The sequence below is a fragment of the Cryptomeria japonica genome, chromosome 10 (assembly GCF_030272615.1).
Source record: "Cryptomeria japonica chromosome 10, Sugi_1.0, whole genome shotgun sequence".
In the NCBI taxonomy this organism is placed as follows: Eukaryota; Viridiplantae; Streptophyta; class Pinopsida; order Cupressales; family Cupressaceae; genus Cryptomeria; species Cryptomeria japonica.
This window is the reverse complement of record NC_081414.1, coordinates 563,329,790-563,347,568: the sequence shown is the minus strand read 5'-3', so window position 1 is coordinate 563,347,568 and position 17,779 is coordinate 563,329,790. Positions and strand designations below refer to the sequence as shown.

Here is a 17,779-nt window from a genome sequence, read left to right as displayed (position 1 = left end):
TTGAAAAGCCATCCATGAAGGAATAAATTTCGTGTCCTGCCACTTCTTCCAGTCTACTATCAGTAAAAGGTATGGGGAACGGATCTTTCACAGTTACAACATTTAAACATCTGAAGTCCACGTAGATGTGGATCTGATTCCCCTCTTTCTTGAGCGAAATGACAATGGGTGAGACCCATTCGCTGGTTTGCACCCGGAATATGATTCTGGCCTCTAACATCTTTTCTATTTCCTCTTGCACCTTTGCCGCATAATTTTTGTTCATGCGGTAGGGGCGTTTCCTTACCGGCCCAGCCTCTCGTATTAATGGTATGCGATGTACGCATAGTTCTGGAGGCACTCCTTTCAAATCCTTATATGTCCACGCGAACACATCTTTGTATTCGAGAAATATTTTAAATGCTGCTGCCTTTAGTACGGGATCCCAATCGTCCCCCATTAGTATTACTTTTGGGTCCTTTTCTTGCCCAAGGTTGGCTTGCCGTACCTTTGGTTCCACATATTGTATGACCTCATTTTCTCCAAATTGGTGAGCCGGGGCCCCATCTACTCGGGCCTCCCCTTCCTGATATTTGGCAAATTGTGGTGGGTAGGTATTGTCTTCCTCGATCTCAAGGATCTCCAACACATTACACTTTGGGTGGAAGATTTCCTAATCCTCCATTTGCCAGTGGAATAACCCATTGATAGAACTTGTCTCGTCCTTTGAGCAATTCCCTAAGCGAAGGACTCCCTCTTCATCAGGTTCCATCTCACCATCCTCCCCCAATGCTTCTTTCTCGGACCCAGAGTCTGAAGCCACTTCCTGACTCACTACTTGGTTCCGTAGATCAATGATATATTTTTTCCCTTCACTTTCGATTGAGAGTGTTTTTCTTCCAATTGTGGCCCGCTTTGGCCATGATGAGCCATCCTCTTCCCAAGAGTGCATCATATCCCTTCCTTGCTAAAGATATAACCATTAAATCCCGAAAGAATTGTTGGGTTCCAATGGTTACCTTTTGTCCAATGAGTGTGCCAATTGGTTTTATCCCTTGCTAGTCTGCTCCTACCAGGTGGAATGCGGGTGGCCACAGTGTTGGTTTCCCCAAGGCCTTCCATGTCTCCTCCGGTAACACATTTACTGCTGATCCTCCATCCACAATCGTATTGGTGAGTTTGTAGCCCACGATTTCCATTTCTACTACGGCTGGTGTTCTGCCCACACCTACTGTCATCAACATGGGGTTAGTGGTCTCCTTTGAGTGGTTCCTTTCTTCCACTTCCTCCTTGTGGCCTGGCGTCTTTTCCTCCTTTCTGGTCTCCTCCACCTGGTTTATGGCTATCCGCAGTTGTGGTAGTGTGTGCAACAAATCCGCCACTCGGACCGACACGGTGGTTTGTAGCAGCTACTTCATTATGGTTGCTTCAGAGTTGGCTCGTATGGTGTTGGTGGGTTTGTGGGATATTGTCTTTCGCCATTCCTCACTCATTTCCCATTCTACTTCCTTTTGTGCCTCCTTCAGTCTTTCCTTTTTTGTACCCGAGTCAAGGTACGTTAATTTCCTTGCATGAGATCGGGTAATGGCCAGTACTTTTGGTTTTGACCGAGCTACCTCCAGCATGTTCACGCCTTTCTGTCTTGGACACTCTGCATCTTCGTGGTTGCCTGGCCCACACCATTTGCAAAGTAGCCCTCCTTGTGCAACACCACTCTGGCAGTCGCGTGCAAAATGGCCCCATTCGTTACACCTTCGACATTGTATCATTGGTCTTCCTTTTGCATCATATTGGATGCGACCCTGTGGGGTATTATTATTGCTATTGTTGTTACTCCCCCTCCGACTGTTCCTATAGCCACCTGGTGATGCGTCTGAGTTTGTGTTCTTGGAGGGTGTAGTTGGTGGTGTTGCTTGTTCTTGAGTATATAGTACCTGGGCACTCCTTGCCTTCAAGTTGTACGGGCATTCCTTAATGGAATGTCCCAACACTTGGCAGATATGAAATAAAACTTTCTTCGGGCAATTGGTTTTTCTGTGTCCCTCAGGTTTGCATTCTATGCACCAGAGTTCCTTGCCCTCCCAACTTTCTTCCTTCTGAGTCCGCATTTCCCGCATCATCCGCCTCATATCCTTTCGGAGTGCTTGTAGCTATACCATGGATGCTTGGAAAAAACTTGTGTCCCGAAGTAACCGAAACTCCTCCTCGAACGCCTTAGCAAGTTTTTTCCAAGTATCCTTTGAAGTGGTGGGCAGGTCCGTGTACCAGTCAATGGCAATTCCATGGAGGGTGGCTGGAAATGCTTTCAGCTAGTTGTCCTCATAATCCTCGCTATTGGCCTGCCATATGGTGACATAAGTTTTACAGTGATGGGTGGGATCCTCTGATCCTATTCCATTGAATCTGGGAAGTTTTTGCTTTTCGGGGGTATGTGCCATCTTTCTCGAACTCCTCGGGTTACTCTGGGGATTGTTGAATGACTCGGTTGGTGTGGTTGTTTGCTCCCAATTATCACTACTCTCTATTGCCTATGGGCTGTTGTGACTTTTGTCCCACTCTTGTGTATGTTGCTGAGAACCTTCTACCAGGCTCCCTCCTTCTTCAACTATCTGATACAGTTTCAGACGCCTCTCCAGTTGCTCCTGGATGCGCAGGGATCTCCTTACTATGTCTTCTTGGCTCCCTTCTTGCTCCTCCCAGGACTGTCGTCTTCGATATTTGTTGAGTGTATTTGGCATTAATTATTGGAACTACGGTGGTTTCGCCGCTGTGTGGAGTCCCTCTGCTCTTCTTCCATTCGATTCCTTTCTTTGTAATGTTGGAGCACTTGCTACCTACGTTGCTCCCTTCGTACGTTCTCTCGTTCCTCGTCACGTTCCACGAGTACACGTGCCAACAACCGTGGAAGACTACGCAGGAGATCATGTACCGCCTGGTTCACGTTGAGTTCCACCTGTACCGTACCAGCCGAGACAACACTCAGTTCCGCTTCTTGCTGTATGTACCGGTCCACAGAAACGTCCCACACGTGAATCAAGTCTTGTGTCAACTGATCCTCGTTGGTTACTTCGGTGTTATCCTCTACGTCACTGTCTGTTACCGGGATGCTTTGGTCGAATGCACGATCCAATATGCTTCCATCCCGCCAGCCTTCCCTCCTGAGACCTTCGGATTCGACTTAGGCAACGACGCGAAAATGTTAGTAGCCCAAGTGGATTGAGTTGTAGCATACAGAACACCAAGATCCAAATTACAACACCAGTGCATAATAAAACACTATCATGGAACCAACAACACACAATACAGTATTCCGAGATATATTCATGTAACACAAATGTATATCATATGAATCTCCCTTGGCATCTCTCCAAATGTGCTACAAGCTTACATATAAAGAGGTTGCGGTTGTTTAGGCCATCAACCGTCAGACAACCAACTACCCCGTAGATATAACTTAATACTATTGTTTTATTTTAATACATTACCAAAAAGCCTTATTTACTAATTAACTGGCTTACACTAGCACTTGAAGTATTCAAGTCGGTGAAGGTATTTGTCCAGGAACATCAACTTGCATCATTGATAGTTCTTATGTCCTTTGCCAACGAACTCCAACCTCATCTTCTTGATTGGGGTAATACTATTTCTTCAGGAGAAGTTCTCTCTGCGAAGTTTGAGGTGATTCTTCGAAAGTGGAAGAAGTCAAGGGATCTATTTTTTTCGAAGGTTTAGTGTTTGCTTGGATGCTGGTTCCTCTGTCATTGAGTAGGAATCTATAATGCCACGATGAAAACCCCAAAGAGTTCAAACATCATCACAGGCTGTTGGAGAAGCCATGATACTTTCTTTAGATGAAAGAGTTTGTAAATCAATGCCCAAATCTTGACCTATCATGATATCTTATTACGGGGAAAAGGAAAAAAGAGTGAACTAGCTTCTAAGACACGATATGAAAATGACCCATATGGAGACAAGGTGAATTTCGGATCTTGGGAGGTGGAATATAAGTGCAAGTGAAACATGATTAACTTGGAATGGGGAGTGTGAAACACGAATTGGGAAGAACAAAGGAAATGGAGGTGTTTGCACTTGAAATCGGGTTTTGGAGTCCCGATTACAAGTGAGGATGATTGCATAAGGAAAATACTAGCTTGCAATCGGGTCTTCGAAACCCGATCGCAAGTGCAAATGCATTTAACATTCTTGCAATATCGGCTTGCAATCGGGTTTTTGAGGCCTGATTCCAATTTAAGGGAACTTGCAAAAAGGAGACAGGATTACATGCTTGCAATCAGGTTTCTAAAACCCGATTACAAGTTATAATGCAATGGCAATAGAAAGACTTGCAATCGGGTTTCTAAAACCTGATTGCAAGAAATCATAACTTGCAAGTGAAAGACAAACACCTACATACTTGCAATTGGATCTTGGAGACCTGATTGCAAGTGCATAAATACATCACATAAAAACAAGTTAACTTGTAATTGGGTTTCTAAGATCTGATTGCAAGCAAAGACAACTTGTAATCAGGTTTCTAAGACCTGATTGCAAGTAAAGAGAAATGACTTGCAATTTGAATAAAAAGTTCCTACTTGCAGAGAGGGACTCAAAACCTATTTTTGAACAAAACACTAAGAAAGCAAAAACAAAGGTCGACAAAAACTTGGACAAAGATGACAAACACACCTTCTAATTATTTGACATTAACAAATACGAGTTTTAATCCTTGTAAAACGTGCCTTGGAGAAGAAAACTACGAATCTTGAGTAAAAATTTGTAGGGGTTGTCAATCTTGAAATTTAAAAAATTGAGACAACACTAAGCTCTTTAGGAACTAATGCATAACATGTGTTGAACCAAAAAAACTATAAAAGTTTTTAACTTTGGTTTGTACTAATGCCGATTCTCAAAAAGTATCATCCCATCCAATCTTAAATTTGGAGCTGTATTCCTCAAACAAACTGTTGTATGTACTGCATCTTCCTAAAAAACAATTATCTACATTCTTATGTTTCAACATAGATTTAGCCATACCTTCAAATGTCTTGTTCATTCTTTCTACTACACTATCTTATTGTGGTCTGTAAGCAGGAGTAAATTGCCACTTTAGATAAATCCCGAAACTCATCAGAAATATATTTACCACTGTTATATGATCTCAAAGTCAAAATATCCTCATGTTAGATTTTTTTCTCAACTAGGTTTTTAAACTCAACAAACCCGGAGAACATATCTGATGTATTATTAAAGAAGTACATCCTATTAGGATTTAAATTTGTCTTTTGCTAGACAATTCAAAACAAAATAGTGTGAGGTAAAACCTCTTTTCAAATTCAAAAGGGAAGCTCCCTGAAATCTGACTTAACCTAAAACTAAGCTGATTGATCCTAGAGTAAAACTATAAGTAAGGTATACAAATTTTCACCCTTTACAAGATTCATCAAGGAATGTTTGCATAAATGACGATAATTTAGTGTCTATGTTTTTGCTTGCAATACATCTGTCAGACTGTTAACAGTCATGCCTTGTACACATGATTTTCAGATAATGAAAGAAAACAAACTTAATAGGAAAGCCCAAACAACACAATAACTTCCTATTGACTAAAACGGAGATCAGTAATTTGATGCAAAAAGATTGCAGGAATATCAATTTGAACAACAAATTGTTCCAAGAAGTAAATAGCTAATTTGTATTCAAAGCCACAACTTAGATAGATAGATGTCATTTATACAAAGCTTAACTCAATACAATTTTCTTTCAATTTGTTTGATTGAATTATCAACACAACAAATGTAGACATAGAATACGCAATTCAAATTGCAATTTCTACAGCATAAGTGTAGCATCAACTACGATCCTAAATATCTTGTGCCTAAGGCATTTGGTTATAAGTTACAATAAATTCCTTTTAAGGATCTGAAGATAATAACTAAATATACAAAATGTTTTAGAATGTGATAACCACCCGTAATTTTTTTTTTTTTTCAAATTTGTCAAAGGATATGACAACATGAATCATGCAACCACGGTACTTTCTGTCATTAATGGTCTGATATATAATGTCAATGTTCTGTAACTGCTGTTACAAAGTTCTAAGAAGACGATCACTCACAAAATGACAATTCATGAAATAGACATAACAGTATGTTGCCCATTGATGAATACCTTGCAATGTTGGGTGAAGATAGGTTGTAACAGGTCTGCAATCACTGGAATCAGTGCCAACAATATTGAAATAATAGAGGACTGAGGTTGGAGGTCTGCTGCTACATGCACACAGGACATGGCAGGCATGAAAGTCTTCAGAACCCACCTCTTTTCATGCAAAAGTCACTTCCTAAGTGCACTGTTCAGAACCAACCTGGCCAGAAAAATCCAAACAGCCTTCAATTTCCCCAGATTGGAGTTCACAATGAATACTGTAGGTTTGATACACTCAGCTGAAGCTTTGCTATAGGTCTGATTTACAAATCCGAGTGTTGGCGGGTCTGATAATGGATTGTTACAGTTCCAAACAGCAAGAGGAAACCCTGACAACAGGCTTCAAACATGCATAATTAGCACAAATTAGCACCAACGCAACCCAGCAACACCCCAAACCCTTCAAAAAATTCCCTTAATGATATTGCCAAGCCATGAAGAAATTGACCCAAACCAGCTTTGATGAATTTGTTCTTTATTCACAACCTCACAAGCATAAAATGATGGCACTATCTTCTTAGGGCATTTGTAATGTCCCCCTTTTGAAATAGGATTAACTAATAAATGCTACAAATACAATTAAAAAATAACAGAATAAAAATAAAATGGAAATTAAAATATAAAAGAATAAAATTCAAATAATTAAAATTTAGTTAAGTTTAATGAATGGCCATAAGGCATTAAATGAAAAGTTGCAACTCCTTCAAACATGAGATATAAAATGGAGAAGATAACTTCATTTGAAGGAGGGGATATGGAGAAAGGAAGAAAGAATGGAGCATGTGAATCAAGGAAGGATTAAGGGAAGAAGAAAGGAATGGAAAGTAAATAGGGAAGTGACTCTTTCAAAAGGGTAGAAATTATGAAGGGTTGCACTCTTTCAAAGGGTGCTAATTGTGAAAGGTTGTGACTCTTGCCAAAAGGCAGACATGATGAAGAGGTGTGTCCTCTCCCTTACATTGGAAGATATAAAGGGGAAGAAGGATCAAATGGAATGGAGGGAATGAAGTGGAGTTAGAGGAGATTTAAAGGAGATTCAAAGCAAAAGTATATGGAGGGATCTGAAATAAGATTTGAGAAGGAAACAAGAAAATAAGACATGAATATCTAGAGGAAGATATGCAGATCTTAAATGAGATATATGCAGATTGGAAAAGCAGTAAAGACAAATTTGAGAAGTGATAGATAGGTGAAGATTAACTAAGAAGTGAAAAGGCAGCAGTTGTTGCCAAACAAATGTATCTTTTCATAACCAAAGTTTGTGACCCTTTTTCTCCATGAAGGGTATAAAATGAAGAAGACATCATTTGAAGAAGGATCAAACCAAGAAGAAGATCAATTGATCCATTCGAGGGAGCAACGGACTTCATAACTAATTTCAGAATAATAAAGAGAGGACACCAGCAGACTTGATAATAGTAAGGGCAAGATTTAGGGCAATCCCAAAAGGGGACATCACAATTGGTATTAGAGCGTCGGTCCTGCCAGCACGAGGGGCAAACAATAATTGATGCAACTTAGTCAAAGAGCTTTAAGGGCTTTAGAGAGGTAAAAGAAAGAAATTTGCAACAAGCAACAACCATAACCAAGACAACACAAGGAGTGAACAAATGGAACATGGATTGAGGGCTTTTATGGAGAAAGACAATAAAACAACATAATCAACTGTGACATGACTTTTGACTTGAAGAACAGACAAGGATTCAGATTGAAATTTGGCCAGATAAGAAAACAGTTCATGTGGGTAGAACAACCTGTTAATTGTCTTTGTAGTACTTTTGATTATGTTCTTTTACTGGGAACTCACTAAATATTTCCGATTTTGGCTGACTTTTTTATCTATTACATGTTGCAATAAACTTATCATGTGAGAATCAAAGTGTGCTTTGTGATGCAATCAGTGTTCATTCTTGATATTTGTAGCTTCTCTTTCTACATTGTTTGAATTTTACAAGTGCAAATTGTTGTTTGAAAAATTCTATACATCCAATAAATCTGACATGAAGCTTAATTTTTATCTTATTGACCTTATGCTATATGAGTAGCATTCATTGTTACTAATATGTGATTTTGGAACTATATTTCTATTGATGATACTTGATCAGCGAACATATATGACATAACAGGAGAATATTCTATCTTCTAATTTTCTAGTTACAGGATAAATACCACACAATGAGCTTATCATCTATTGTGAGGTCTTAGATCATCTTATATACATATAAAATTTTAGTATTTACTTGTATTGTGAATACACTATTAGATGAAGTTGTAATTTGTAAATAAGTGGTAAGGTTAAAAAATGTCTTCATTGCTTTATTTGAATGGGTTCTCTGTTTTATAATTAAGAGTCTAGTTGTTCTTACCCGTGAATGTTTCAGTTGATTTGAACTTCCATGCTGCAAACTGTCTTAGGTTAGAACTTTGAATCACCTATCCCTATATGTTTTCTTCAGACCTTGTAATTGCAAAAATATGCATGTTTGGAAATGACAGATATGAAGCTGCACTGGATCCATGGTTAACTTCATTGTGGGCAACAGTTGAAGAAAACTTTCCACATGTATTTGGAGAAGGGATGGTGCTTTCAGATATTGAGACAAATGCTTTGGATCTTCCTAAATTTCAAATCACATATCATGACAATGTCAATGATGAGTTGCTCTATAAATCATCTATGAATAAGGAATCAGGTAATTTTTCAGTAAACTCAAACGGTCCCTCTAGTTTTTAGTTTAACAAATTAGACAAATCATTTGCATTCGTTCATACATCTTGTTTTTTTCATGAGAGATTTAGGCAAATCATTTGCATTCGTGTGAACAACTTGTTATTTGTTTCAAGAGACACCAGAATGGCAGATTCAGGTCTATGATTGATCTTTTGTTTTGAACTTTGACACACTTCTCATTAGCTATACCATGGATGCATTTTTTCTTTGGATAAAATTTAAAATATTATATTATATACTGATCCCTGTTGTTAGTAAGCCAGGAATGCTGTTATAGCATTTGAATTGACGCTTTTTTTTCAGATTATTAAATTGTACATCAAAGACTGTGAGCACTAAGAGATTGTGCGAAGTTCATCTTGACTCGAAACCCATCCAAAGGACTTTACTTAAAATTCTGCAGACCTTCCTGTTGGCAAAGTTGCCGGCACTCTTCTCTAGAACACTAAGATAAGGGGACAAGATTTCTCAAACAGAGAGAAGGAAACATCGGCAAAGAGAGGACAGCTTTGGGCCAAGTCTTAGGATAGGGCATATTTCTTCATTTTCAGGCTCTGTAAAACCTAGGAGGGTGATCCTTTGAGGTCTGTATAACAGGACAATTAAAGAGAAATGAAGAAATGGCATCTAGGTCTAGACTACCATACCCTAATGGCAGCCATGAGAAGACTTTCCAGACCTCATAAACTAGCAGATGTGGACGAGCATGCACATGCAATCAAGTATAGAAAACAGTGAACATCACTATGGATTAATCCCCTTAACATTTCATATGTATTTGCACCTTGTGTCTCACCTATACAACCACCTATACTGCCCTCTGGATGTTTATTTGATATCAGCTTGCTAATGATTTTTATTGCTAAGTAATGGCCTGGAGAGAGGAGTAGGACTTCTATATGCTCAATCATCTCATAGTATGTCTTTGAGAGAGATCTCTTGAGATATAACAACGGTTGTGGAGCTGAATTGAACATTTAGGGAGAACAAGAACTAAACTATAGTTATCAAGATATGTTTCTGAAGTGAAATGAAAATGGCATAGAAGAAGAAGAAACCACCATAGATTGGTGCCTTGATCCACCAGTGCCTTGATCCTCTGGTTCCTTGATCCAATGGGCGTTAGGGTCATTACCTTGTATTTCACATCGACATTGGTGCAATCCCATCATGAAAGCTAGGCATGCACAAGACAATCATAAGCTAGGTTCTACAACTATCAAATGCAAACTTATAAATAGCTAGGGATGTTGGTGCATGAACAAGCATTGAATGATTCATAACCAAACAAGACAAACCCATATGACATGTAGAAAAGGATAACTTAAAAGTACTTTAAGTTATTTTGAACCCCTACAAATGCTAGATAATGAGCATTTTACCAAATCAGCGAATGTGATTTTACAAGAAGACATTGTATGCTACCTCTTGACTAAGGCCAGTTAGACATGGAGATATTTATACGTAAAGGGAATTCTGCATTTGTATTTCTTTTCTAAGAGATTACAACCAATGAAGAACTAAAAAACAAAGGACACACATAAATTAATGTTGAAAAGAGAACTGATCATAAATCATGGGATTTACAACACAACCCTCAAATCGACAAAAATCCATCTAACTTGTTTACATGTATTTGATATGCTTATATAGAGTTACAGATCATTATAAGCCTCTTGGGCATGTAGAATAGGTGACAATTGTGTTAAATCATTAGTTACACCCTTCCATAGTTTATACTTTTTTGGAGAGAATTAGCACATATGTAGAGAGGAGAATCCTTTTTGGATCTATATGCAAGGTACAACAAGACAGGGGGAAACCTTCTCACCTAGCACAAGGGATAAGCTCAGTCAACTTCTAAGAATTGCAAGAGCATGGGACACCTCTATATTATTGTCCCAAGTTTACCATTGGTTATGAATTGCAACAAATATAGCCGCAAACATATGTTACCCGTCTAACCCCTAGACAACTCGAGTTTGGGTCTAGATTTGGTCTCTTGTGGGTTTGGGTAGGGTCTCGTCCATAGCTTGTGGGTTTGTCCAAGACAAACTCAAGGAGAAATTGGGGGGTTTATTTGTCAAACAGGCAAATTTTGCCATTTTTTTGTTTGCTTCAATACTTTTTTCACCCTAAAAAGTGACATTTGCCCCCAAAACCCTAAAATGTGGCATACAAAACATCCAAAAGGCCAAAGAAAACTTAATTTTCATATTATGAATGAAAAACAAAAATATCTTCCATTGCTGAACCTATTTTCTTGCTTTCGATTGCATGAATAGAGTTGAAGATCAATTGTTGAATGCTCCAAGTTGGTTGTGCTATTCCTATGGATTTGCAAGTGTTCATTTGTTGTCAAGCAGATCGCGAAGGAAGATTTCTTCAAAAGAGATAGGCATTTTTAAATTTTTGGTTTCTTTTTCCAACATCTTTTTACAAATGAAATTTCTTGTTTTGTTTCGATGTTTTTGGTCTGTTTTCATTCTTCCAAGTATCTATAACACATGCTTAATTTTTTAAAATGAATTAACTATTAATTTGTATTTATATATTTTTTGTTTTCAAACTTCTTTATATTCAATGCTTTGAATGTGTTGATTATTGAAAGTGTTGTCTTGGGTATTACAATGGCAATTGTTTCTGGCCCTGTGAGCCCACCCCTCTTTAAAATAGACCCAAACTCTCCCCTTCGGAAATATTTTGGAATGGTACAACAACTTCTAGGTGATGGAGGTCTTGTTTGGAGTTTTGGTCATTGTAAAGTTATATATTTGAGCTCATACAGTCAAGTTAAATGCCATTTTGTGCAAGATTCCTCAACAAGGAATCAAATTTTGTTCTGGCAAAGATGGTAATGGCATTTTAGAAACACAAGTCTTGGCATATATTGAAGAGCAAGAAAAAGCATACCAAGTAGCAGGTATTAAATCAATTCATCCTTTGTTAAAGAAAGGATCTCGAGGATGAAGCCACCTCCATTGGCTTCTCATTTTCAGCCTATAGAGGTCCATCCATTTTTGTTCATACAGGAAGAACAATTTGTGGCCTTTACACATAAGAGATCAAAGCGACCATAAGAAATGGTATTTCATAAGGAGTCTAGAGAGATTGTCGATTGGGACATAGTGAGATGTGTCTATGTGAATGGATTGGCATTCAATGTTGTTTGCTCACCATATTGGCAACAAATAGTGAAATCAATTAATGAGGCTCCAAAAGGGTACAAGGGCTTGTGTAAGATTCCCAAACCCGAAACTATACTTTTCTTAACATAAAGATGCCTATTTTCTGAATTTAGTGAGTTTTTCCACCAGTTTTTTTCGATCGGTAATGGATTCATTATATTGATCTATCAACACGTTACAAACTTTAAAATTCGCTTATCTGACAACAATTCAAACCAAAAGAAACCAACCATCCAACCAACCTCCATACAACACAAAACAACATAAGTTTCATAAAAACATACAAAGTCTAACAAAGAAAGCAAAGACAACATTGAAAAGAAATTATTGTGGTGCATTGACCACCACGATCTCCTTGCCTTTACCACTTCCATCCAAGCTGCGCATGCGCTGGTCCACGTCATCAATGTGGTCGTCATGAGCTTCTGGGGGGAAGCCAATCCACAGTGACCTGCCACCCGTGTTTTTCTTGGAACCTCTAGGCCGCCCTCTCTTCTTTTTTGGTGAAGAGCCCAAGCTAGAATCCTCCCCCATTCTGATTGCAGTGGAGGGATTCCATTTCTCCAATTCCTTTTGAATATCCGATCTTTCCCACGCTCGGATATACTCTTGCACTCCATGCATTCCAATTTGGGCCGAAACTCTACGTACTTGCTGCAATTCGCACTCCACTCTACCTCTCTCTTCCCTTGGTCTACGGGATTAACCCAATCAAGCCCATTAACGGGCAGAAACTTAAGAAGAGGCCATTGAGCTTGCATCTTGCTATCCCAGGCTATGTAAGGATACTTGTGTGTGTTCACCCTTGCGGCAACCGAGTTAACTAATTCTGGAATTGATTGCTCAATTCTAGACCAAAGCTTGTCACTACCTTCCTCTACTCCTTGAAAAATCCGACGGTTGCTCTCCTTCCAGACTTCCCAAAGGACGGAGGATGGGACGATATCCCATAGACTTGAATAAACAGATCTGTTCTTTCCATTAATCCAATATAGAAGCCAAGATTTCACATCTTTCTGCATTGGGGCTAGCCATTCCATTCTACTCAGCGCTTTCTCCCAACACCCCCGAACACCTTCACAATGAAGGAGCAGATGATCTATTGTTTCCTCCTCACATTTGCACATAACACATCTATGCGGGCCAATGAAACCGATTTTCTTCAATCTATCCCTTGTCAATATCCTCCCCCTCATTGCTAGCCAAGTGAAGGATCCACTTTTTCGACAAACATTTGCCATTCCATCACAATTTCGTTGGCCACTCTTCCCTTAGCAAATCAGATTCTAGCAATTGATAACCTACCTTGACCGAGTACTGTCCACTTTTAGCACCACAACATATAATTGTGTCTTTTCTGAAATGGAAATGGGTCTATCCTTCATCAAGGCTTTCAACTTATCCTCTTGGACCTTCGACAAGTGCGGATCTCCCAAATCTCTCCAGCACCATCTTTCAAAACCCTGTGAATTATCTTTCACCACATAATTAGAGACTCTAGCACCCCAATTTGCTTCAGCTACTTAGTTGATCTCTCTCCACTCCTCTACTTCTCCCAAAGCCTGATGACCATCCTAGGAATCCGCCCAGAATAAAGCTTTATGGCCATTCCCAACCTTCCATGAAATGTGCTCCACAATGAGCTTCCTACTCTCTAAAAGGAATTGCCAAATTGTCGAGCCATTACAAGGATTTCTGATTGTCAGAATTCTCTCCGGTTCTCTGCTATCAAGATATTTATGAGATAATATTCTAACCAAAGTTCCCAGACTCGGACTCGGCTCTGACTCAGCAAGGCTGACTCGGCTCAGACTCGGCAATGAGTCAAAATCAAAGTTCCCAGACTTAGACTCGGCTCTAACTCGGCAAGGTTGACTCGGCTCATGACTTGGCTCGAACTCGGCAAAGTAAGAAAACCCTTGAAATTTAGAGATTTTTAACGATTTAAAACTTGTTTCATACAGCCATTATTGAATTAAGCTTAAAGACACTATAACATCATCAAATAGAAGCTAATTTGATCACATCCATAAACATACATCCATCACATGCGTAAAAGTGTAAATTGTAGCTGAAGGAATTAGAAAACATAGATATATAGAGTTACAAATGTTGTCCAATGTATATAAAATCCATGACTTCAAATGTTCCCAAACATATATGTAATTGTAAAGAGTAAACAAAAACAATTCTATGGCTTAGGCTTTGGCTCAGCCTCGTCTATCTGCCTCCTAGAAAGGCGTCTAAGGTAGGTCCTGGATGACTGAGTAGCCATAGTCTCTGCCTGTGATGTGCCAATCTGAGTAGCCATAGATGCTGTGCCTGATCGTGCTCTATCCTCCTCTGCCATAGCCACAACCTCAACCTCTCTGCCTGCCTGGTCAACCCACTCAAGGTCCTCATCAGTGAAGATTGGATCGGTGGACTCAGTGAGCCAATTGAACTCGGGGTTGACTTCCTCTAGAGTGATCGGAGAGGAGTCAGCGTCCAAAATTTGTCTGGTCTTGAGACAGAGGTTGTAATGAACAAAGACTAGATCATTCAACCTCTCCACAGACAATCTATTTCGCCTCTTCGAGTGGATGTGCTCGAACATGCTCCAGTTGCGCTCACATCCAGAAGCACTGCATGGCTGGCTCAATATGCGGATGGCAATTTTTTTATGGTTTGGGATTGAAGGCCCAAACATTTGCCACCATCTATCTGAGATAAGGAAAAGAAAAAAACATTAGTCTCATTTCCAACTTTAAAGGTAGATTTTAAAATGAAAAATTAAAATGCATGTCATAAACTTAAAAATTTTCTACTTGGCTCCAATTTTGTCCAACCCTCTTTGCACAATTGGCTGGCAAAGATCGCCCCTACTACATTATTAAATGCATCCATCTCGAGCAGTGTAGCTGTGGTATCAGTGCCCATCCGTTGTACTATTGAATATAGCCCGCTAAGAACCTCCTCATCCGCTTTGAAATGAGCTTCTATGGACTCCTTGATGCTCTCAATGCAATTGTAGTGCTGCCCCAATGTGATTTGTGCAAGCTTTTCACCTCTTCCTCTCAGCTGGTTGCAAAACTATGGCTTCCTATTTTTCTCTCTTCCTCTCTTTTTTCCTCTCTTCCACTCATAAAAGTGAATGTCAATCCCTTTTAGGGTTATAAGAAAGGGAAATGGCAAAAAAAATCATCAAAAAATGTTATGTTTTTTTTGTTTTTTTGATTGCTCTCTTTTAAGTGACGCCGGCTAGGTCACGACCCTCGGACTCGGCGAGTCAGGAGAGTCACGCCCCCTGACCCGCCCAAGCTCGGGTCAGGGTCACCATGACCCGACAGGGGTCACTTGGCCCATTGACTTGCATGACTCGCCGCGAGTCACATAACTCTGATTCTAACCCACTTCTGATTAGGTTTAGAGAACATTTGCCAAAACAAATTTTGCCCCCATGGCCAAATTCATTTTATTCCAGTTCCTGATTCCTGCACCTCCTTGTAATGTTCCCAGTTGGGGATTGGATTATTTCGCGTTCAAGTCCTGCAAACAAATGTTAGTATACAAACAATATGAAAGATAATTAAACATGTATATTTATTTGTGCAATTATATAAGAAAGAATGCTATACGTTATTCTACATATTTAACAAATAATGTTAACTAATTTATTGTTATCTATAAAAAAGGATACAATACTCAGTTGGACCTTACCTGGATTGACCCAACCCTCTATTGAGAAATATTTCTCAGTAAGGAGCAACCCAGGATGTCGTCCTCCTAAGGTCTCTATTTTTGATCTCTATTAATGAGTGAAATCATTAATGTTCTCAAAGCTTGGCAGAGATCCCACCCCTGCTCAAGCTTCTCTATCTCTAACATATGCATATGGTTAACCTCTACAATATATATATATATTGTTTGTAAGAGATTCCCTATGAATCTCTCTCCGGATTCCTCTGTAATGTCCCCTACTTCGTTCAAGACAGTTTAACTGTAATTAATTGATTTCCAATATATTTATAACTTAAGTAAATCGATTAAGAGACAAAACTATCTTAACATGAATCCAACCTAGGATGTTCTACCTTTTCTTTAGTCCCTCAAGTACTAGCTATTTCACCATAATTAATCCTATTTTTGATTTATAAAGCATTTACACATTTATTAATTTTTAATTAATAAATACTTATTATTATCAATCAATTAATAAATACTTTGTTCTGGTGATTTAATAAATATTTATTAATTTACTAATTAATAACTACTTTTTATTATATTAATAATAACTGTAATTATTATATTAATATTTATTATTATCCATCTTTATGTTATCCCTCATTGATCATTCTAATTATATAGATACATAAATAAGTAAGTATAGTAATGTGGCAGACAGATCTGACACATGACAGATCTGGTCTGCCATTCTTATGTTCTATACATTGGCTTTACATATGTTTCACTCTTATACTAGTATTATGTAATTTGCCTATCTGGAAATTTCCTTTATAAGTCTGCTGAAGGTCAGTCTAAAAGAATAATTTCTGAGTTATATTGCCACATAATATCATTGCACTATATAATAATTATAATTACAGCTTTATTATTATTATTATTAAAACTATATTATTATTATTAAGTTTATTTAATCCTACATAAGGATGATATCGGGCTCCCATATATTATGCATATATATTAAGCACATTCCCGTGCATACCACAAGGAACAAAGATGCCACTGCCTGTAACTTAATGACAGTTCTGATCCGATCTGATCCATGGTGATCTCTACACTATTAATTCTTGAAGTATATGCAGCTGGTTCTGGACACTAGGTCGAATGGTCAAGTTGGGCAATCTGAATAGGATATAATAAAGATATCCCCCCCCTTCTTATTGTTTACTAAATCTCCTCCAAAAAATACCTAACATGTTTGAAGAGTTGTATTGCTTGGATACCCAAGAGACATGTCTCAAAAGTAGTTCATATCCTTTCATTAAGCTAATGATTCTTTTATCATTTCGTAATTGCTTTCTTAGTGAATAATATGACTCTCTTAGTTGCCGCTAATTACACCAAGCAAGCACATAGGGTAACCATTATTAATTTGTCTTCCTAATCTAATTGATCTGTATTTATTATTCTCGATAATGATCCTTTTCCCTTCATTGCTAAACCCTAAAGAATTACGGATCATTATAATATATTGCTTCAAAAACTGTCCAATGTCTCCCAAATCGCTAATTTATTATTTTCCTATAAACATCGCTACCTTGGATTATTGTTTATTTTGATGATCGCTGGCTCCTATACTATTGCAGATCATGGAGTGTTGTTGATCTCATTAATATTTCCTTAATTCTGTATAGACAATCACTCTTTCCTTAAATTGATAGTCTTTATGATTAGTCGACGATATTCAATGCTAATCTTAACCACTCCTTAGTGATGCTCGAATCACTACAAGTGTCTTTCGTACCAATAATATTAATTTAGTGTTGCTTAATTCGATTTACTAATTTATTAATCTTAATTAATATCATTAATGATTATTTCTTCCTTAACATATCTTTGATGACCGCTACCTTATTGCATTATAATTGTTTGATAGTTATTATATAAATAATAATAAATAATAATCATATATAACAATAATAATAACTAATAATCATAACAAATAATAATAAAC

The 17,779-nt window shown here is 38.2% G+C and overlaps 1 protein-coding gene across 3 annotated transcripts in view; it reads left to right on the top strand.

Moving 5' to 3' along the window:
* Nucleotides 1–17,779, top strand: part of LOC131060730 (NADPH-dependent diflavin oxidoreductase 1) — a 263,737-nt gene that overhangs the window by 90,281 nt on the left and 155,677 nt on the right. For all 3 annotated transcript variants that reach the window (XM_057994083.2, XM_057994081.2, XM_057994082.2), the window contains one exon: nucleotides 8,680–8,876. In XM_057994083.2, coding sequence (XP_057850066.2) covers nucleotides 8,680–8,876 — 197 coding nt within the window. The remainder of the gene's footprint in view (nucleotides 1–8,679; nucleotides 8,877–17,779) is intronic.